Genomic DNA, 22,649 nt, shown 5'->3' on the forward strand with positions numbered 1-22,649 from the left:
CACCTAAAACAACAGTGATCTGCACAAAACATGATCTACAGCTGAGGTACCACAAGCTCTAAAGATAAAACAATATCTATAAAAGGGCTTCTGAGAAAGGAAGCTTGCTTGGAAGGAACTTTAAAAAGACTTTAAAAATAAAGTCTCTACCAGAGTCAGACTGTGATGGATCGTCCTCTTCGTCCTCCTCATTGAGGTAAAACATTAGTGGCTCCTCGTAGTCCTGAGTGAAGAAACAGGGAACATTTCACCAAACAGCATGCATTTTCCACACTCAGACTTCATCGGGCTACAAGGTTAATACAAAAACTAAAAAAACCAAGTAGCGCTAAGCACAAATACTCAAGTGTTTGGCGAGTGCCTAGGTGTGTGCAATAGAGAGAGATTAATTAGGTAACCGTCTGTATCACATAAAACAGGTCCTATTGGATAACCAGAATCGCCTGCACACGCCACACCTCTCAATACATGAAATACACGCTTGACCGAGCACAAAGTCAGCTATTCAGTGGCGTGTGCAAGGTGCCAACTCCAACACCTTCACAATGAGAGTGAAACAATGTGGACTGACTGCTCCTCAATGCTGCACACCTCCACTCCATACACCTTGTTCTAGTCATGACCGCAGTGTGCCACTTGCTCATGGGGATGTTTACGGAGATTGAATGGAGCTTTGGGAGTTTTAAAATTTTGGAATTAGATAGCCAGGATTTTTTTAAAAGTAAAATCTGGCACAAAATTATCCTGGAATGTTTTGGAAGGACAGGTAATCTAGCTCATATTTGACTCCTCTCATTAGATAAAGCTGTTTAAGCACTAGTTCTAAGAAGATTTACTATAGTAAAATATATTCTGGTCATGTTTCAATCTATAGCTCTCTGTGTATGTGAATTATGTGGAGAAATTACTGTCCTTTCATCAAATACGCACATTTTCTTCTAGAGCAGAGTTTCCTCCATTGATATCAGGATACGGTGCTGAAAGAAGAGAAAACATATTGAGACGCAGCCATACAGCAGCCACTACACTTCAAAAGAGACTCAAGTACACACAGATGTTTGTCAGTTTTTCACATGGTTTTTACCAAGTAAAGACTTTTTTTTTCTTTTCATAACCTGTTGGATCTTTACCGTGTGGCCTTGATCTCCTTTCTTTTCATTTAACCATGTGGATCCCAGATCAAAGGACACGGTGTATGATCGCTTACCAGAAACAGAGCAGCGACACACAGAAATTAGTGTTCGGGTGGTTTGATGTGTAGCCTGGGGTCAAATAAAAATATAAAGGCAGGAAATGTAGGAGAGCTAAGTGGTAGCAACCCATACAGGATGTATAGGTGGGGAGAGAAATTCAGAGTCAAGAAAAAATTCATGAGCGGGAGATGATAAAAAGAAAGCAAATGCCGGGAAAGGAGAAGGTGTCATGTGTAGGAAAACGCTAAACAACAACCCTAATCTGACTAAGGTCTTTCTGTGCCTCAGCGTGATGCCATAAAACAAATTCAAGTCTGATCGAATGACGCCAGCTGGCCCAAATGTTGTTCTACAGCTAGGGAGGGGCGAGCCAGAGAGACAGGGAGACACACAGAGAGGGAGAGGGGACACAATCTTTTGAATTACATCCAGCAAACCTGTGTATTTTTAGCCATGCTAGCAGGGTGGCTCTTGGTCTGTTTGTCAGTCGCTTCAACACCTTAGATCTGACCTAATATCCCAGCAACTATTCAATGGACTGCCATGAAATTTTGTACAGACATTGTGATGCCCCTAGGTTGATTCCTAATGACTTGATGATCCCCTTGACTTTTCCTCTAGCACCACCAGCAGGTCAAAGTTGTCTCTTATCCAGTGAAATGTCATCTACATCTTCTTGATGAATTGGCACAAAATGTACAGATATTCATGATTACCATAAAATGTATCCAAATATCTTCCTCTGAATGATTTGTATAACTTTGGTGATCCCCCGACTTGTCATCTAGCTCTATCGTCAGGTTAAAAACTTTATTTGTCCAATACTTTGGTTTATGACCAAAATACCTGCAAAGTTAATGACATTCTCATTAGCCTTTGTATTTGGTGCTAATCATCTTTGATTATTTTTTAGAATATTTTTCTCAAATTTAATCATTTGTCTGTAAAATGTCAGAAAATTGTAAAAAGTGGCTATCACTATTTCCTGGTTAATTTGACAAAGATATAAAGCAAACACGAGCAGAAAATCCTTAAACTTGAGAAAACAGTTTTCGATTGAATCAGAAAAATATTGGGAATTGTTGCTTGATAAATGACTTGCACAGTTAGTCGATTAACAAAACTGTTGCTAAATAATTTTTTTAAATCAACTAATCATTCATCATATATTAATCAACTTATCTGTCAGCATTAACTTAAACATGCAGCTTGGGTATTCTCTGGATATTTTCACAGACTTGCAGTACCCCTAAAACCCCATAGGAGGGCAGCCCATTTCTATCTTTCTTGTAGCCTGACAGAATCTAGCCTCCTAAAACACTAGCACAAGAAATGGCAGGCCATTGCAGCATGAAAGAGAAGAGTTAAGACTGGATGGCTTTGTTTAACCAGGCCTACCAAATCCCGCAAAGCAGGCAGATTAGGAAGGATATGATACCGTTCTCTGCAGGATCATCCACAAGTTCCTCCTTCCCTAAGATGGTCTCCACCCATTCCTTCCTTAAAGCTTTGATCTGAGGGAGGAAAGGTAATGTTTTAAAGAAGAAGATGCAATCAACTAATATATATAAACCAGAGATAGACAGATTTTGACTCCAAGCTTACTTAATCACACAATTTAAATCTGGCTTTATTTTAACGGTGCTTTCAGACAAATCAGTTGAAGCCAAAAAAACTATTTCTGTTTATGCTTGATGTCCCCTAAGAAAGACCCAATTTCAGATTTTTAGTCCATATAAATTACAGGTTCATTCCAATACTTGGTCATAACTGCTGATGTTGTTCTGTTTCAATCTGGAGTTTACAGATGTTAAAGATGTAAACGACTCTTTACAATCATCAGGCAGCACTGATAACGAACACTCACCTCTCTGAGGAAGTCCACATCTCTCAGCCGGTCTCTGAGAAGCAGGATGTCAGCGTGCCGGCTTTCCTCTGAGCTCCACCTAAGGTTTTGTCGGATGGTCAGAGTCAGGTTCCCCGTGTCATGACAGAACCTCAGCAAGCGGGACTGGTCTGCCCACACCTGGGACAGACCTGCTGGAGGCGTGGCCAGAGGGTTGGGTGGGCTGCAGCACATCAAGTGGATTAGTTTAATCACAGATCACAAAAAAGATATTCATAGAGAATGCTGTTTTTATCATTAAAATAATGATTAGAATACATCAACAAAGACCAGATGATGGCCTTCTGGTTTTTCAGAACAAGTAAACATGCCTATAAAGCTATGCAAAAGATTTATGGATCCAGATTGAGCCCAACTGATCGAGGGGAAAACATTCCTGAGTAATACCAGTTGGTGATTAGCATTTTATAAAATGTACTTCAACTAATTTATTTACAGTATCTGAGAAATCGAAGGAATGCAAATTACCTGGGGTAAAACCTAGCTTAAAACCGGGTTGTTTCTACATTTGGAAAGCTTTCCTTTACTGTTGTGTGGGAAAGCTTTGCTCCCAGCGCATAATGTTACAGAAGAACAGTGATTCATTAGTTTGTGTCTCTCCCTGAAGTGACCTGTTGGAGCTTATAATCTTACTGTCTGAGCAGCTCCAGGAGTTTGGTGTTGCCTGCTGTCTGTGCCAGCTGCAGCGGTGTGACTCCCTCTTCGTTTGGCAGACTGACAGCCATTAAACCCCCCGGCTGGCAAAGCAACAGCTCCGCAAGCCGACACAGACCCCATCGCACAGCCAGGTGGAGGGGAGACTCCCGGGGACTGTGCTCTGGAGATGAGGGGGGAAATATAACGACATAAAAATATAGTTCTGGAGAGATAAAAGTATACAGAGTGATCTAAGGCAGCTGCTGAATTCAAGGGGCGGTTAGATTAATACTAGGACAAGAAAAAATAAGACAGTGGCTGAATGTGAAAAAAATAGGAGGAAACGAACATGACGAGAATCTCGTCTTGATAACCACTTCCTCATGATAATTAACCTCAATGTCAATGATTGATTTCTTCCCTTGCACAGCACTGGATCCCTCTGCTACACTGACCCACTTTAAGGCAATAAAAGGCTTTTCAACAAAGTGGTGACGGCTCCTTATTTCTGTGTCTGCCACTCAACGCAGTCCGTCACGATCTGTAGCCAGGTAACCAGCCAAACAAGCTACAGTCCGGCAACCGGTAAGTTTTGAAATGTACAGTTATATTTTTTTAAAAAGCAGCATAAATCCCTCATAATCTTAAAATATTTCAATCTCTTCAATCTTTTCAATATCTTCAGTTTCTTTAAGGTGCACTTATTATTCTTTGAAAGAGAAGAAAAAAATTACACATTAAAAAAATATATAGATGGGTAGTACATTTCAGCCTGTGGTCAAAGTAAAATCATCATTAAAAAAAAATTGACTGTTTAAAAAAAACGTCTTTATAGAGTCTTTTAGAAAAAGTGAGGGTCTATTGTGACTACTGCTCCCATCTGCTAATACAGTTTTGTTTTGTTTGGGATATGTCATTATGATTCTTTTTACTTTCCCCCATAATTTCTCAGCATTTGCGATGGATTCACCAGCAGTCCAGACAGCATCCTCTAAGTCACAATTACAAAGGCAACTGTAGAAGTGAGTCACATTAACTTGAAGGACATAAAGCAGTGTGCGACAGCTTTCACAAAGGTCTGACAGTCTCCATTTATATAATTTCATGAAATGGTTTCATGGCAACATGAGGTTATCTATAGAGGTACAACGAAGCCAGAGGGATTCCGTCTGACATGACTGCACATCACTCACTAACTCTGCAAAAATGTGGCAAGGGGCAAAGAGTCACAAAATATATTGAATCACAGGGAAACTTTATTAGCAAACAGAAACAGTGGTCATACGGTCTACACTGACTGAGGGACTTTTAATGGGTTTATCACTTAGTGACACTGCAAACTATAGCCTCAAATATGACCATCAAACACAATCAACACCTCAGACAGACTCATCAAAAACTAGACATTCATCACAATTCAATTTGCCACAGCAGGCTGTTTTACTGCAAAGTGTTGCACTGTATGGCTTAGGTTATTAAGAAAAGGATGCAATTTTAAATATTGGGGTTGTTGTGGGCTCCTCAAACATAAATTAAACAGAATGTGATTTTTTTTTTTTTTATTTAAAAATTTTATCTCTGTCCTGTTTGCCTCTATGTTTTGTCACAGTTAAAGTGAAACATAAGGGTGGCACGTGATAAAAGCCCTCTTCACTCACATTCCAATATATCTTCAAAACTGGTGCAAGGAAGACTTAAATTTACTTTTAAAAGAGATTCACTGTGTTTTCTATTCAAACTGAGGTTATTTTATAGTAAAACAAACAGACAGGAAGTGTTGAGACCAAACCCAGATTATACTTTACAGACTTAAAAGTCTCTTTGTGCAAGGATATTCTACATCCAAAAGTCCATCAGGGTGCAGGCCTTGTTAAGCAATAAAGACAGATTTTGCAAGAAAACACTTTTGCCAGCTGAATGTCAGAACTTTAACGCTAAACCTCTCAAAGCTAATCTCAGTCCAGAGAGAACATAATAATTCCAAGGTCCAATTCAGCCTCCTGATCAGTGACAGTAATGAGTTTTTCCAGTGCTTCATAAATGCAGAATGCACTGTAAAGAAAAGGTGGCTATCGAAGCAAAGTTCGGGATTCATAATTCAGTCACATATAGCATCAGCGATAGAGTGATGTCATAAGCAGTGTTATCAAATTAACTGCGGACATTTAGATGGAGATGCTGCTATGAAACAGACTGCCATAACTATATTAACACTAAATCTAGTTTGTTATTTATGTTGGTGGCCCTACACAAACACTCAGATCATACAAACAGATGGTTGCATCTAGTAGACATGGTGGTCGGCACACACAGAAGCAGCACACGCAGACTTGTCCTCAGATTTATTGAGCTCTGCCTAGGGCTACTTCCAGATGGAAAGGCTCTATTAACCACATTACACGCTGCTTAATTAGCTTTGAGGAATTAAACAGAAGCACACATGACCATGTTCACTTCCGATTTCAGCCCAGTGATGATGGAAAATGGGAATGATGGCGAAGAAAGTAGAGGGAGGGTGGATGGGAGCAGAGTTGAAAAGTTCACTTTCCTTGGATAGCACGTGCGTGCACGTTTCAACTTCCTCAACTGTCAAAATGTGCTGTGCTGTTTCATTTATCTATTTATTACTGTATCAACTCAATGATTTAAACATTTTATAATTTCATCATTTTCATTAATTGTTACATTATAAACACCAAACATGAATGCTTTTGATCAACATCATCATCAGTGTTCGGCAGGATAACGTAATCCTCCTCTCACCGTATCCACTGTGGCTCCCCAGTACATTCCAGTTTTGGGGGATGTCCAGGTTGGCCATGGCCAGGGCCACACGACTATCCATAGCCCAGCGAGAACTCTGCTGGCCCAGGTTGAAGAGGCTTCTCAGCTCCTTGTGATCCGTGGAGCTGAGACAATGTCCATGGATTACCAGGTGCTCTGCAAGGTCCTGAGAATAGAGCAGTCGTGGATAAGACAGAATCGGTGGCAACTGGTGCACCATGCAAAAAACACAGTCAAGACAAAACTACTGCTATGAAACTAAGCTGAGATGATTTTACTTGTTTGCAAAGCAAAAAAACATGTTTGGAGAATTTTGTGAGTTGAGGTAAGTGGTTCACTTTACACTAACAAGCAAACACTATTTTTTTTTTATTTTTACTAAATATTACACTCGCTGTGTTGGTAAGAAGACAATCCATGTGCAGGCAGATCATTTTTTACCATAGGAATACACAACCTTGCGTGCAATGTTTAGGATATTTGTGTATCTTCCTTACCTGAGCATCATCTTGGACATATTCCAGTGACGCTCCACCCACCCAGGTGAGGGGTGTGGTTTCAGAGCACAGGTAGGCCTGGACAGAAACCATCTCAGCCAGGTTATGTCCTAAAGAGAGACACAACACAGCAAAAGCTAGACTCTACTCCAGATAGCTTCATATATCTTTATATAAAAAAAAATGCATAGTATGAGCCTTCATTCTCTCTATGATAATGCTCTGCCTGCAACTGTCTTCTCATGCAACAACAGCAGACAAAATGTCCACAGTGACTGATTACATATTTAAAACAAGTTTCAAGTTTCTCCCTTTCAAACTGTAATAAAATGAACAAAAATTGATGGCTGTATGGGTGTAAAGAAATGTATCTAAAATATTCATGGTCTATAATAAATTAATGAATATAATTAAAATTACACACGGTTTGTAGGCAACAAGCCAAAAATACAAAACCACTGGTATGGTGCTTTGAAAACGCCTTATATATTTCAGCCCAGAGTCTAAGTGCTTTAGAAAAATACCTATGTGTAATTAAAAATGTTCTCAGATTTTCTTTTTGTATATTAATAAAGACACGTTTTCTTTTTTGATGGAGAAGGAGACCTGGTTTTAATAGTCCATCAGGCTCGTGCACTCTCCATCTGTAGACAGCCCACAAGCCTGCAGGACTGCCTGTTTTCTGTGTCAGCCTACGCAGAGTCTCAGTAACGTTGGCATACTGTTTATGGCGCTGTCTCCCTCCTGAGAGGAAGCTGATAAGATTCTGTACCCTTCCAGACCTCAACTCACAGCCTGTGTATGTATGTGTTTGTGTGTGTGTCACGATTCAAATAGTGACGTATTGCTCCTCAGTACACAACAGACAGGAGTAGAAAACCTGGGATTGTCAGGATGTGCAGTTTAACATCTGAAGATATTTCTCATACACATCATACAATAAACACAGCAATACAGTACACATCATATAGACATGCACATGCACATACCAGGCACTATAAAGAAGAGCATGACATCACTCTGAGCCCTGGTGACATGCACCAGTGTGGATCCTTCCAAAACAACGTAGACCTCTGCATCATCTGGCACTGGGTCTAAACCCTCCAGCAATGCAAATACCTTCGCCTGGCCCTGAGATAAAGAACGGTGAGAGAGGTTGAGAGGGAAAATAAAGAAGGAAGATGCTAGAGAGCAAAAGATATTTCTATTCCTAAAGATGAAGGCTCATTTTAAAGCAATCCTCTTTACTGATGCAGTGTTTCTACATTTCTGTAAAGTACACCAAATCCCCCTCACAGCATTCCTCTTGAGGATACAATAAAACATTCCCCCTCAATAAAAACAGGAATGTCTTAGTGTGTCTTGCAAAGACCTGCCCTGATCCCAACAGGCCAGAACACTTTAGACTTCTGATCTGAGGCAGACGAAAATGAAATAGGGCAGATCAGTCACACCAATATGTAGACTGACTGTTACCCCTTAAAAAAAAAATTGTGCAGGTCAGATGTCGGTGTGACCACATGTTATATGTCTGCCTCACAAGACTGTGTAGCTCACTGATTTATCCAGGGCTGTGTATTGTTTGAAGTTTTTGATACTAGAGCCAAGACAGTACCTGACTTTTGACACTAGTACCAAATTTTTTTACATACTTTTTTTTTTTTTTTTTTTTTGAAAAAGAGGACAACATACTCAAATAGCTGTACAACGGTACAAGAACTCCGCCTACATAAAGTGGTCCAAAACGGGCACAATGGAATACAATAAAAAGAAGGTTACAGAATATAACCAGATCACTGAATCCCTGCTTTTGGTATTAAGATTTTCAATACTCTGGGCTACAGACATATTTTAATCTGTAACAAAAAGGTATCGAGATTAGACAACCAGCCATAGACATATTGTGTGAAAAATGTTTATATAGAGATCCACTGGGCTATTAAAAACTACAGAACATCAGGGAAAATGGAATTAGCACATAGGTATATTCGTGTGATATTAGTTTAACAAATACAATATGGCACACTTCTACAGCCGCTTAGTAACAACCTTTTAAATACAACAAAAACACATTAAGCATGAAAAAAAGAAAAAGTGATCGCAGTTCAGGAGGGACTTTCCCTTGCACCTCTGTGCCAAGCCAACAATGCAACAGAACAAGTGATGAAAGAATTAGTTGGTTTTAGTTTCAATCCCTCAGAGTAAAAAATATCCTCTGCTAGCTTGCTTTTTTGAGCCACCACTTTCCACCAAGAACCAAGAAAATATCAATTTGTCCACCTACAGTGGCCTCAATAGCAATGCAGCCACGAGACACATTGTGTGGGTTATTCTGGGAAACATATCAAACGACTGACTGAGGAAGGAGTGGAGGAGACGGGTTACATGGAAGAAGGTACAGCAAAAATGTAAATTATAAGGCTTATCTTGAAATGCAATGAGCATCCCAGATTAGTGTTGGATGGTAAGAGTGAGGGTGTTTTTTTAAGCAGTCTCTCTCTCTGCTTTTCTTAAGAGTCTATCTATTAGCCTTGCATCACCTCAACAGCTGACCTGATTTCTCATGCTGTAACACTGAGAGGCTTTTCTCTTTACTTCTCTCGTTGTCTCCGATAGAGACACTGTGAGTAATCCTGCCTCAATGTCTCTCCGTCTCACTTAATCCCACCTTCAGGTTCACTTATCCATTTCTTTATCCGTAGTCGTTTACTCTCTGACAGAGAGAAAATGAGGTTTACCACAAATGTTATGATGTCTACACAGATTCTCCTGTGCCCTCATTAAGACTCCTCACCTCTGTGTGATTGATCAGATGCTGACCACATTAATGAGGCTGTGGCCACTAGATGAAACACTGGGCGTAACAGCGGGGACTATCAGACTCAGAGGAAGAACGGACAGGAACAGACTTTGAAACTAAAAAGGAATTGATGCTGCATTAAGTAATATGATGTGTGCCAGTCTTGTGATATGAACCTGTTTGCTTTGTTCTCCACCTTGGAAACAGATGCCCATAAACTCTCCTTTGAATGTGTGCACATGCATTGAGAGGCTACTGAATTTGGTGAGCTCCTGACTTTCCCTCTAGCGAGGTTGACATCTTTAGTTTTTAGTAAAATGTCTCGGAAACTATTAGACGGATTGCCACGCATTTTGGTATAGATATCCCTGGTGCACAGAGGATGAACCCTAATGACTTCGGGAATCTTCTGTTTTTTCATTTAGAGCCAACAGCAGGTGAGGCATTTCAGTTATCTCGTAAAATATCTCAATCTGATAGATCGAGTGGCACGGTGCCAGTAAGCAAATGTTAGCATGTTAAACTTTGAGTAACCTTGAGTAAGAGGAAAACAGCATTAAAAACATGTCAAATTAGGATTGACTGCCCTGTTTGACTACAATTTAACCTCACAGACAAAAAATCCATTCAAAGGCTTAACTTTACCAGAGATATGACAAATCAAACTGATAGCAAATGCAAGTTCCTTTCCAACTCTGACTAAGTAAAATACAAATAAACAATGTCACTGTGAATGAATCACAGAGTTACTGATTTGCTAGTTATATACACAAGTGCCAGGCTGCTATTGTCACTGTTGCGCTGATGGATACAGTTATTTTTTCCTAAGAAACCATGATCCATTGCTCAAATAATACAACAGCAAATCCCACAAAATAGTCCCTCTTTGATCACCGTGGAAACATCACTCTCCTGTCAACATGGTGCCCTCATTGACTCCGGTGTCGAATCTGAGGTCTCATGTATAAAATCGTGCATACAGTAACTTCAGGGAAGGAAACAACATGCACTATATTGATATAACTATAATGGTTTGGTCATTAGCACAAAATCTCTGCCACAGACTTTTGTTTTTTTATAAATTAAGCTGCTGATCTCTCACTGCATTCCAAGCCCATTTTGCAGCGACTCTCCAGAGGGATAACTGACTCTCGAGATTTACTGGAGAAGCTGGTCTCTAACCTGACTGCACACTGGAGCACATACTCACATACAGAGGCACTTTCCTCCTGCTCAGCTCCATCGGCACAGCAACTGCAGGCAAAGACAGACATTAAACTGATACACGAGAAACAATTACGAAAAAAGGAAAACTCAAACCCAGTGTAGTCATGTGACTCCTCATTACTTCTTTGGTTGTTTTAGTTATTCTGCCTGCTCCCACGATCCTTGAGAGATGATCAAACCTTATCTGTGCCAAGCAGAGTCAGAGGTCCTCTGATGAGACGGGATAATCTTTTGATCCCAAGTATTTGAATAATGATTTTAATGATGACACTTTCTGCCTCGGTGTGTAGAGACATTACCCCAGAACACCAAATGTGTGTGTGTGTGTGTGTGTGTGTGTGTGTGTGTGTGTGTGTGTGTGCGCGAACTTAAGTAGGAAATCAATTGATTTCTGTGCTGCAGGGTTCAGATCTGCTCTTTATCACTTCCACTTCTAAACCGGACACAGCAGCGAGGTCTTAACACAAGAGCCATTTTTCAAGAAAATGTTCCCTATACAATTACATTATCTTTTTGCAATTACCTTTAGATATGTATCACTATAGACGAGATTTTACAGTGAGCAAACGCAAGGCACGAACAAACCAACAGAGGACTTTTTCTTTTTTTTTGGAAGTGTACTAGCTTTATGACACAGCAAAACTGCTCAGCACAGTATAACTGGAATTATATTAGATATTTATTATTAAACGCCACTAGCTCAGTGGTCTAGCTATGTAAACGTCTACGTGCTTTAAAAAAAAACAAAAAACATTTCAAATGAATTTAACTCATAGTTAAACATTGACCTATTTAGCCGTAGAACAAATGAGGCTCCGTGCTATGTTTTACCGTTGCAAGTGTTGACAAACAAACTGTCAATAATAACATCAAAGGAGACAGAGAGGTTGAACAAAGCCAGGAGCTAGTTAAAAAAAAATAAAAATAAAAATAAAAATAAAAATAAAAAATGGGGGGGGGGGGTTGACGTTATTGATGTACCTACCTTCACAGGAGCTCAAACTCCGGCAGAAGAAACCCTGACAGTGCGCTTACATTCAGCCAAGCAAAGAGCACCTGACTTCGGACTCATCCTCCTCTTGCTAAACCGCTGACTCGAGTGTCGGTGCCGAAGCTACAAGTTGAGAAATGGCGCTCAGCCGGCTGCTCCCAGTCTGACCCGCAGCCTCCACTGACACAGCATCCTCCTCCTCCTCCTCCTCCCCGTCGGTGTCGATGATTTCTGTCTTCCGTCGGCTCACATGCAAATTCCTCCTTACGGGAGAAAGTTGACTGTTTCTTTGAGGTTGCAGCGACCTCTAACGGGAGGCGATAAAACGGTGGCGAGGCCACAGGAAAGGGCAGCGGTCCCCTCACGTTGGAATGGCGACACCGTAGGTCCCCCCCCCCCTATTTACACATGTAAACACTTGATAAATGGTTTATAAAAGACTATAATGTAGCTGTAAGCAGATCTAAGTGACTATTAGTGTAATTGTTAACAGATAATGAATGAAAAATATAGTGAAAGAGTTCGATTAAGATCTCTTCGTAGGAGAAGTTGTAACTGTTGACTGATACTGTACATTAAAACACTTCAAATGCCCTTATGTGTGTTAATAATTGCATTGTGTGTTATAAATGATTAAATTCTTACAATTTGTGAAATGCTAAACAGGGGGATTTAAAGTAATGCGTTTCTGTAGAAATCTCGTGGAAATTTAAACACACAGTGAGCTGAGACAATTTTTCCACACTTTGTTGAAGACAATTATGATTCGTCTGTTTCAATATTACAAAGATTTATTTTTATCTGCTTATAAAACATTTGTCAATGCCAAATATTATGAAAACACAAAGCAGACATTACCGGTCAAATCTTTCAAATACACAATAGTACGCACGCTCGCGCTCGCTCGCTCACTCACTCACTCACACGCAAGTATAATTACAGGACTTCTAATAAAAGCAACACACTTGCTTTACATCCACACATTCAGAGATTCCTCATTCAGTAAATGCATGTTCTCTTTGTTGTCTGTTGTGTTGTCAGTCACGGCGAGTTAAAAAACGCCAGAGTGAGACCATGGGTTTTGTCAGTCTCTTAAAACCTGTAACCAAAATGTTTCTGTTTGGTGACATGTAACCTGACACGCCAGGAAATCTGCGTCTGATGTTTCAAAAAGAGGTTTTAGAGTTGTAAAGGTACTCTAACCCAGTCTTAAGCAGCTCCCCCTCTCCACAAGCCTCAGGTGGCCTGGAGCTTTGGTCTTGCTTCTCCCTGAGCCAGGCCATTAGACCTGCTGATCCCGGAGCATGGCACCTCCTTCCTAGGGAGGGAGGAGGCGAACATTGTGTCCAACATGCCCAGCACCTCCAGGAGGTCCTGCTGGTAGTCAATCTCTCTGTCCAGCAGGTCCTGCAGACGCAGCAGCTGCCGGTCCACCACTGGTGACTGGCCGATTACTGACTGATAAATGTCCAGGATCATCTCAGCCGCAGTTACAAGGACAGGAGCGAACCTGGGGTCAACCAAGTTTCTGGAGAAGAAACGGAAAAAAAAAAAATCACATGTCAAAACATTTCTTTACAATTTGATGAACAATTGCAAGCTACAAAATTCAGTGCATCCAATAACATATTATGTCAACACTAGGTAAACCCTAGAGTACTGAGGTTTTATCTGCATCTTACCCTATAAGGAAGTTGAGCAACTGAGAGAGCCCCTGTTCGTCCCTTCCCGCCAGAGCGTTCTTCAGCGTTCCTCTTCGATCCAGCTCTTTAACAACAGCAACTGTGATCTCTGGTTTTCTGAATCTTGTCCATGTCTATGTATAAAATTGAATACACTTGCAAATTAATACCCCGACCAAAAAAGTATGTTTGTGCATGAGGAAAGTTGTTCAGCTTCCAATATCGAGGAAAGCCATTCCACTTTGAACAAGAACGCAACAGGAAAGTAGCTTATGTCACTGCTTTATATCGTATACTGCTTCAAACACAATGATACCATGTGATTTAACCTTGCTGTTAATCTTATAAAAACATTAAATGTATACCTCCAGAGCTGTATCCAAAGCCTTAGATACATTAAATTTCTTGAGCTGCTTGTCGTATTTGGCCAAATGCTGTTTCACTGGCTTACTGATGAGATAATCATCCTGGAGAAAGACGGAGAACCAAGAAATAAATGAACAATGGTTAGAAAGAAAATAGTCTCATAAGCCTTAAATAATACATCAGTGTCTAGAAATAAAAGGAATTAGCCATTGTCAGACAGTTTGACCTGGTCCGTCGTAGCATTCGCTCAATGCATCTCAACTCAAAAGACAACATCGCGTCTCGGACTGTTAGCCTCAGCTACTGAACCTTACTAAATGTAAACATACCTGTTTAGGGACGTAGTTCTTCCCCTTCACAAAAACACGATATGACGGCCGTCGCTTCTGCTGGCCAGAGATTTCCTTTGACTCTTCAGGGCCTTTCCTGTGTTTCATGCTCAGAATACCGTTGGTCATACCCACGACAATGGACTCATCATCCGGCTTCGGAGAAAGACATATTCATAGTTTTACTGTCAAGAATCTGAACTCTCTTTCTTCACATATGTCTTTGAAGAGCAGAAAGTAGGCCCAGCAAAATCAATTTAATGCTGTACTATGACTGATGTAAAAACATGGTGTATTATCATCAGTATAGTTGGGACAACATTTCTTTTTGAAGTGCATTTTTCTAAAAAAAAAAAAAAATCAAAAATTGTGGTGACTGAAAGGGGAAATCCAAAAGCACTCAAAGCCATAAGTAAAAAATGCCTTGCAAGTTCACTCTCTGAGGTTGCACATTGTGTTCTGAAAACCCTGCGCCCTCATGCAAACGTCACGAGGAAAGGATGTCCTGTCTCATCTCCTTTCGATTTAAATCTCTGTCAATATTGGATATTTCTGTTGCAGTCTCACAGCTGGCCTCAAATCTTGGCTTCCTCTGAGAGATGCACCTGAAATACAAGCAATTCTTCATCTCTGTATTTGCACACATTTGTGCAAAAGGTTGTTTTTTTTTTGCATGTTTATATGCTAAAGTCAGCCAAATTCTGAGTTTCCCATCTTGCATAACTATAATAAACTAGCCATTATAATAAATTTTGATTCAGTTATTTGAATGCACCTTCCTACATTTGATTACTCATCAATCGTGAAAATTAACAATAAGAAATGATAAAAGGGTTTAATTTCTTACAGCCAAAGCCAGACTGAGGATGGAGGCAGCATAGTCAAAGTTATGGACCACTTTATAGTTGGTTGTGTTGTACACCTTTACATGCCTGAAAGACAAACAGAGGCTCTGCATTAGATCAGGTTCATATGAAAATTGCTTATGAAATAAGCATGGAAGTGTCATGACAGATTGAGTGGCCTCTGTGATTTCCACAATTTAGAACATTTTTTTTTTCCTTTGTCTGCTATGTCAGGCATGCATACCGTACATGCATCTGTCCCATACCTGTCCAGAGAACCTGACAGTAGTCTCTGTCCGTTGCTGCTGAGACACAAACAGGTGACAGTTTTGTGATGGTTCTTCAGGGACGCCAGAGGCTGGCCTCCTTTTAAGAGATCCCACACTTTCACGTAGCGCCCCCCTAGAGATAGTGACGTAAAGAATTTGGATTAAACGTTTCCTAATGTCCTGGATGAACATCGGTAAAATAATAATAATAATAATAATAATAATAATAATAATAATAATATAATGTAGTGAAAATAACGTAATGTAGTTTGTGTATGAGTGCGGATTGGTCTGACGACGAGCGGGTACATTTTGGGTGACTACCTGCGGAGACAAGGAGACCCTCAGAAGGATACAGAAGCAGACTCTCCACTGGCTGGCCATGGTCCATGGTCATCACACTCTTATCCACTCTGGCATCAAACAGTTTCAGTGTGTGGTCGTATGATCCTACGATAAAAACATCCATTTTTAGTCACACGAAAACAGAGCAAATGCCTTCATCCTGGTCCTCATCTCTCTGTCTAGCAGCTCAAGAGCAGCATTTTGACTGTGATTACTCAGATTATTTTTTCTGCAACAACTAATAACTTTGCATATTAATTATTCAAGTAATCTAGTTATATAAGTTCATGTTTCTTTTTCATATTTGTTTGTTTTTTAGCACAAATTATTTTAAAAAAATGCAGCTAATACACCATAAACCTGGCAGATAATAAAAGATCAGTGAAAGTTAAGTGTTGGTAGACTGAGTCTGTGCCTGTTACGTCGCTTTGATCTAAAAGCCTTTGTGACAGACGACATCCCTCATATAGTGGTTCTATTCAAAACGTCTACTGGCTACAATAAATGTCTAAATACATAGATAATTCTGGGATGGACCAGCTATTGATGCTAATGGACCAAAAGGGTAATTTCCTTAATTTCCTCCTACAATGTGAAAAATTGAGCTCAATCTCACCAGTAATGAAGAGATCTCGGTTGAGTTTGCTCGTGACACCACAGCGGATGTAATCTGTGTGTTCTGGGTAGGTGCTGAGCTCCGTGGCATTTGGGATGTCCCAAAGTCGACAGGTGTAGTCGTCTGACCCCGTGAGGATCTGGTAACGGTCTGAGGTGAAGTCCGTTACATGTACAGCCCTGAGCAGAAATAAAGAGACAAAATTCACATTGGTTCTCTTTCATGAAGAAACGTTTATGAGTAAGCACGACAGTTTGCTGGTTGTCAGAATCCTTGAGCTCATCATGAAATTCAGTCGATGGATCACTCAAGAAATCATCATTCAACACTTCCTTTGCAACACATTAACTCCAGACGACACAATCAGCTAGTCAAAAAGTCTCACGCGCCCCTGAGCAGTACAGCAGCTTAGCATATTTGTTTGTTTTGATACAATATCATAAAAACAATAATTTATATGCTGATACCAACAGAGGCAGTCTTTTCTTTTGTAGACTTTTTAAACTGTTAGGGACTTCTATCTGACTGAAGATCTGGAAACTCAAATTGTATTATGCAGTAGGAATTAGGCTGTCGGCACACTACAAGCAAGTATGCTAAATAAGCATTCTGTCTGCTCCTTTTGTTTATTCACATTTTATTGCTTTATGCAAATATATCGACCAGTATGCTCCAAGGCACATGATAAAAGGATTCTTGATGTGCCGGGATTCCTTGAGGCATTCTGTAATCCTGCAATTATTTTGAAATGATGACAGCAACAGCAGCGAGAAAAACTCACAGACACATAAGAGAGACACTCAGCCTTCAGGCTAGGACAGCACAGCTAAAACACTAACAGACAGGGAAACGTGCGATACGTACTTTGTGTGCCCTTTGAACATCCTGAGTGCCACCTTGCCGCTGACATCAAACAGCCGGACTACAGAGTCCTCACATCCCGCCACAAGCAGCTGACCGTCTGACCTGAACCTCCCACAGTATGCAGTGTCCTTAAACCGTGTAAATGTCTTCACTGGCTCCTGGGAGAACGGCCCGTAAATGTGGATCTGTACAGAAACCAGTTTTACAATGAGAAGAAAACTCCAACAAATCTTGTCTACTTAATACCTGATTAATCATCGAGGACTGACTGTAAACCAGAATTGTGTAAATGTGAATACTGATTAAACTGAGTGAACAAAAAAGATCGGATTTCATACAAGCGAAGCCAACATACTCTTGTGAACGCCGTCACAGCAAAATTATGTGGAGCCACAGGGGAGAAGTCAATGTTTGTGATTGCTCCAAATTCTTTTATCTGGACCGGAGCCTGTGAGAAGAGAAACAAAGATGCATTGTTAAGACCGGGAAAAAAATTTAAAGCCAACTCTGACATCACCTGTAATAAATGACATTTTTTGCCCACAGAAATATTACAACAGAATAAAGTAGAAGAGACTCACCTTGTAGTTTTTCCAGTACAGTGTGTCTTGTGTGACTTTCTCTCCAAGTCTGGGATAGACTTGGATTTTCGTAGGCTTAAATGAAGCCATTTCTGTGCTGATCACAAAACACCAGGTCTGGAAGATACAGAAAATAAAAACATGGATATCAACATATAGCAAGAGATATGACAGCTGGGCTAGTTAAGCCTCTTAAACCCCACTTACCTACTGGTGGGATGGAGTCATATAACATAAGGCCCAAGACATTTATAATAATTAAGAATTGCCACACAGAGTGGAATAAGGAGATTTTTTCACAAAAGCTGAGCTAAGTAAAGGGGAAATTAACGTGGTAAAATGGTCAAGGGAATAATTGTTTAGCCCTTTTAGCTTGATCCACAAGGGCATAAAGAAACATAATTGGTAAGAGAGCTCACATTCTTAACCCAACATCATCACAACCCACCAAACTGTGCAGTTCGTGAAGGCTAAGCGAGCAAGTTCATTATTTCGAGGCAACAGATTCTTTCTTTGAAGTTTTTGATTATGCAAGAGCTCATTAAAATAAAAATTGTACAGTAAGATACAGTCAAGTTTTTCCTAAGAGCTCAAATTAGACGTAAGGTTAATGGTTTGAAAACAGAAGCAACTTAGTAGACAGATACCTGACCCAACGTGTTCAGTGCAGCACAACTTAGTTAGCACACTGCGCTTTAGCCGACTAGCATTCTCTACTAAACCGGGCTCTGATGACTCTCACCTTTGAACGAAAATGTACAGGAGTGAAAACTTATTTTCTTTAGTAGAATATGTTGAAATTAGATGATTCCGATATGGGTTGCCCAAGTAAACCAAAAGTTGCTCATTTTAACGAGTGATCACGTTGCCTCTCGGTGGACAGGAGGACGCCATGATTATAAACGCGACTACTTCCGTTATGAATGGCATATCGTTTAACAATTTCAAAACATTTTCAAAAGCAATTTTAGATAGCACTGTCGGGTTACTTTGTATTTTTTTTTCTTTTTTACAGGTTTACATATCAATTATCCTAATAAAAAGGAATTTTTATGATTATAACATTTTCCTTTTCGGTGAAAGAAAAGAGTGAGAAATCTTGTATCGATTTGGCCTTTTTATGTTAATTTTTGTCTTATATAGTACTTTATTACTAATATTCTACGTGGCTGTTAAAAATATTTGCTACTACCTAAAAAATAATAAATAATAAATTATCTCCTTTTCAGAAGTTTCCGAGTTCACCACTTTTAATCAATTTTAGAAAGCATGTAATTGTTGAATGTATTCTCTGCGTCTTCAAAAACACAACAGGACATATTTAACATTAGAAAACACTGGATTAAGATTAAAGTCATGTTTAAATTTGAGCACGAATTCTGAAAATCTGTGAGCGCACCGGCAGATTGTCGACCTGAGTACGTCACTTCCGGCCTTCGCTCCTTTCTCCGAGCTTCAATCGGTTGTGTGACCCGCGTGTTTACACACTCCCAGGTCAGTTCACGTCTCTGTAGCCATTTGAGCTGCCCCAGACTCGTATAATTTAGACTGTGTGAAGGAAGAAAGGTTCCCGGTGCCACTGTATGCATTAAAATGCGAGGAAAACGTCAATTATACTTGAGCGCTACCATCAGTTTGAAGAGGCCTAAGTTAGCTGTTTAGCATGGCTTGCTAACTAGCCGGCAGTTAAGTGTCATAATTTCTGAGACCTAGACATTAAAAAAAAAAAAAAAACGTTTCTTAGGCCTGGAAGCTGAAAGTTCGAGCATGAGTGTTTCGTTAGGGCACATTAGGAAAAGTGAGCTGGTAAGGTTAACAGCCAGCTCGTCCCTCTTCGCTTTGGGGAACGTTGTGAACCTAACTTAGCCACTAACTTTAGCTGACCACCTCTGTCTGATTCATGCGGAACTTGAGTCGAGACTCAAAAAGTGTCCAGCTATTTTAGGTGCTCCTGGCAGCTGTACATTCTTGTTAGTTTGAGTTAAAACGACGGGGGGCTGTTTAGGGAGTTTTAGGTTTGGCAATTCCTTGTAATTACAAACCCTAAGTTTCCACTGAACTGTAGAAATCACACATCACAGTAGGTTCTTATAGTTCATGAATTGCCAATTTGTCATTTATGAAATTTAGACTTCTTTCATTTTCCATATTTCTCTAGCTCTGATTCTCATCTCATGATCAAACTTAGTGTGCATGTAGATTATAGTATCTGATGAGAAAACGGCTGTAAAATCGGTATCGACACAACACATCCATCATATTAGTGTTGTGATGACATTACTGGAATGACTATTGGAGCTTTCATGTTTTACAGCCCTGTGTTTACTGAGTATTTATTCATTTCTTCCTAAATGACTGTGATCTGTGTGCAAATATTTCATCTGATTATGTCCTGTGTCAGATGAAGGAGTCGATAATGAACCAGGAGAAGCTCGCCAAACTGCAGGCGCAGGTCCGCATAGGCGGCAAGGTGAGTTGGAGTACATGCCGGCAAATGACTTAAAGAAAATGTTTTTTGAGTTTTGTCCTTGGGTTATTGGTTACAGTTCATTGTTGTGCTCTGAAGGGGTCAGCCCGCAGAAAGAAGAAGGTGGTGCACAGAACAGCTACAGCAGATGACAAGAAGCTGCAGTTCTCCCTCAAGAAACTAGGAGTCAACAATATCTCTGGCATTGAGGAGGTAGAGCAAACTCTTTCTGAGATGTACAGCAATAAGTAGGCAGACATGTCTTCTTCATGGCATAGGTACTTTAAGGTGAGGTTTCTCCACATAATAATGCAGTAATAAATATGATATGATACAAGAAGTCAATTTGACAAACATGGGATTGGAAAAATAATCAGGTTCATAAAATGAAGCCTCTTAATTGACGTATTTCAGTGCTGAAACAATTAGTTAATTAATCAATTATTGAAGAATGGATAGTGAAAAAGTAGTACGTGTTATGATGTTTCAGTTTTTCATCTTGTCCATTTAAATAACAGTCCAAAATACAAATGTAGTCTTCAAATCCCTTTGCTGACAGCTTACAATGAATTGTCCAAAATGTTATTTTAGATATAAAGAGCATGAATGCTGTAAGCCTTTTGTTTTTAAGTAGTGTTGTATCATTGATTGGAGACCAGTTGTTGTCTAGTCAGAGTTAGCGAAAATAACATAATTATGGGTTTTAAAAGTGAGTGTTTTTAATCCTCTTTTCTTCCCTTCAACTCCTTTTTGTATTTCACTTTAGGTGAACATGTTCACAAACCAGGGGACAGTGATCCACTTCAATAATCCAAAGGTTCAGGCCTCCTTGGCTGCCAACACCTTTACGATCACAGGGCACGCTGAGAACAAGCAGCTCACAGAGATGCTCCCAGGAATCCTAAACCAGCTGGGAGCTGACAGTCTTACCAGCCTCAGAAGATTAGCAGAGACCCTGCCCAAACCAGGTACCCACATAACTCTTCACTGATCTGTTCACATGCATCAGTAGTTTTGTTTGCTCTCTGTCAACAATTTGCTTTATATTATTCTTTCATAGCTGGAGAAAACAAAGCCCCCTTGGTTGCTGCTGAAGATGAGGATGATGAGGTTCCAGGTAAGAAATTTACACATCCCATTTTAAAACAATTTGCAACTCTGTAATATGCACTGATCAGCCACAACATTGAAACTCTGTTTCTGTTTTCAGATCTTGTTGAAAACTTTGACGAGGCTTCAAAGAACGAGGCAAACTAACAAACACCAGCGGACAATACAAGGCTCCTCTTGACAAACTATATTTTGACACATTAGCAGTTTGTAGTTGTTCATCTCTTGTTATTGTTCTGTGGCTACAAAAGTTGCTTTTTAATTGTAACCTTGACAATTGGGCTAAAACAAGTAAACCGACTTTTTATGGCAACTGTTACCCTTTTGTCTGATTTTCCTCGTTCCACAGTACCAGTGATATTATTTAATTCAGTGGAATGCGCAGACCTGTTTCTTTCTCACGCTGCCTCTCCTGCATTGTGATGCCCACACATCAAAAATGTATTGTTGGCATTAATCATGTAATAAAGATTCTCATGGTCTTAGTTTTCTGCATTTTTACAGGTGATTAGGTAATGGCAGTCATTACTATTAGGAATATACCAGAAGAAACAGAATTGTTTTCATTACCATGATCACAGCAGTACTGCTGCGTTCACTCAGAAGCATTTGACAGACTTCACAGTCTAACAAGCAATGTTATACTAAGTGTGTAAGTGGAAAAAAATAGAAGCTTGATGAGAATGTACAGGTTGCAGTAAAATGTGAAAGTCAAGCCATGAGGAGGCCTGTGTTGACAGCAGCACTGGATAAATTCAAAACATGTCTGTTCCACGTTACAGAAGGCTTAAAAACCCAACACAAAAACATCCAATGCAATCAGACTGTTATATACAGTAGAGCCTTATGCTTCAAACAGGCCAGTGCAGCTACTCCTCCCAGTGGGCGGAGTACAGTAGCTGCTGTGTATAGCCTCCCCTATTATAATGCCCCATTCTGAGTGCCAAAATGTCTGATTATAATGGTCTTTCATAAATCTCTTTTATTTTACATACTGTATGTCAAATCACAGGTGTGGCAAAAGCCACAGTTAAGCCAATTTCAAAATTGAGAGCCTGAGCCCTACATCAGAACCAAGCAGCAAACCCCCCCCCCCAAAAAAAAGCATCTTCCTCATGCACCTTTGGTCTGCCAGAGCACT

At 40.0% G+C, this 22,649-nt stretch overlaps 3 protein-coding genes across 12 annotated transcripts in view; 1 reads left to right on the top strand and 2 right to left on the bottom strand.

The window, feature by feature from the left end:
* The window catches only part of LOC120805131 (rho guanine nucleotide exchange factor 28-like), a 39,580-nt gene extending 27,308 nt beyond the window's left edge, over nt 1-12,272 (bottom strand). For 8 of the 9 annotated variants that reach the window (XM_040155046.1, XM_040155043.1, XM_040155045.1 and 5 more), the window contains exons 1-10: nt 12,029-12,272; nt 11,027-11,070; nt 8,006-8,147; nt 7,017-7,126; nt 6,499-6,685; nt 3,733-3,916; nt 3,061-3,262; nt 2,632-2,707; nt 931-977; nt 151-223 (exon numbers count right to left, since the gene is read on the bottom strand). In XM_040155046.1, the coding sequence (XP_040010980.1) occupies nt 151-223; nt 931-977; nt 2,632-2,707; nt 3,061-3,262; nt 3,733-3,916; nt 6,499-6,685; nt 7,017-7,126; nt 8,006-8,147; nt 11,027-11,059 (1,054 nt within the window). In that variant the 5' untranslated portion in view covers nt 11,060-11,070; nt 12,029-12,272. Of the gene's footprint in view, nt 1-150; nt 224-930; nt 978-2,631; nt 2,708-3,060; nt 3,263-3,732; nt 3,917-6,498; nt 6,686-7,016; nt 7,127-8,005; nt 8,148-11,026; nt 11,071-11,164; nt 11,228-12,028 lie in introns of all 9 variants that reach the window. The other variant, XM_040155037.1, reaches the window with a different exon arrangement.
* A 535-nt stretch (nt 12,273-12,807) lies between these two features.
* On the bottom strand, nt 12,808-18,853 carry utp15 (UTP15 small subunit processome component). Of its 2 annotated transcripts, none has more exons than XM_040154269.1 (12): nt 18,674-18,853; nt 17,932-18,048; nt 17,706-17,798; nt 17,351-17,535; nt 16,487-16,665; nt 15,850-15,975; nt 15,523-15,658; nt 15,259-15,343; nt 14,412-14,567; nt 14,082-14,183; nt 13,717-13,850; nt 12,808-13,562 (listed from the first exon to the last, which is right to left on the bottom strand). In XM_040154269.1, the coding sequence occupies exons 2-12, from the start codon at nt 18,019-18,021 to the stop codon at nt 13,271-13,273; spliced, it is 1,578 nt and encodes a 525-aa protein (XP_040010203.1). In that variant the 5' UTR covers nt 18,022-18,048; nt 18,674-18,853; the 3' UTR covers nt 12,808-13,270. The 2 variants fall into 2 exon arrangements, with proteins under 2 accessions (XP_040010203.1, XP_040010204.1); XM_040154270.1 differs by lacking the exon at nt 18,674-18,853 and adding an exon at nt 18,579-18,652.
* Nucleotides 18,854-19,318: 465 nt separating this feature from the next.
* On the top strand, nt 19,319-21,827 carry LOC120804689 (transcription factor BTF3-like). The gene is made up of 6 exons (XM_040154210.1): nt 19,319-19,425; nt 20,333-20,401; nt 20,498-20,611; nt 21,165-21,366; nt 21,459-21,515; nt 21,609-21,827. The coding sequence occupies exons 2-6, from the start codon at nt 20,333-20,335 to the stop codon at nt 21,653-21,655; spliced, it is 489 nt and encodes a 162-aa protein (XP_040010144.1). The 5' UTR covers nt 19,319-19,425; the 3' UTR covers nt 21,656-21,827.
* The last annotated feature ends 822 nt before the right edge of the window (nt 21,828-22,649 follow it).

This window comes from Xiphias gladius, chromosome 19, assembly GCF_016859285.1.
Source record: "Xiphias gladius isolate SHS-SW01 ecotype Sanya breed wild chromosome 19, ASM1685928v1, whole genome shotgun sequence".
Taxonomy (NCBI): domain Eukaryota; kingdom Metazoa; phylum Chordata; class Actinopteri; order Istiophoriformes; family Xiphiidae; genus Xiphias; species Xiphias gladius.

What these genes read in the sequence shown, in the direction of transcription:
- utp15 (XM_040154269.1), bottom strand. Translation starts at nt 18,021, where the DNA reads ATGGCTTCATTTAAGCCTACGAAAATCCAAGTCTATCCCAGACTTGGA. An exon ending in TCCTCAGTCTGGCTTTGGCT is followed by an intron (nt 14,568 to 15,258) that starts GTAAGAAATTAA and finishes CTTTCTCCGAAG; the next exon opens with CCGGATGATGAGTCCATTGT. An exon ending in CTTTGGATACAGCTCTGGAG is followed by an intron (nt 13,851 to 14,081) that starts GTATACATTTAA and finishes TTTTATACATAG; the next exon opens with ACATGGACAAGATTCAGAAA.
- LOC120804689 (XM_040154210.1), top strand. Translation starts at nt 20,333, where the DNA reads ATGAAGGAGTCGATAATGAACCAGGAGAAGCTCGCCAAACTGCAGGCG. An exon ending in ATATCTCTGGCATTGAGGAG is followed by an intron (nt 20,612 to 21,164) that starts GTAGAGCAAACT and finishes ATTTCACTTTAG; the next exon opens with GTGAACATGTTCACAAACCA. An exon ending in TGAGGATGATGAGGTTCCAG is followed by an intron (nt 21,516 to 21,608) that starts GTAAGAAATTTA and finishes TTCTGTTTTCAG; the next exon opens with ATCTTGTTGAAAACTTTGAC.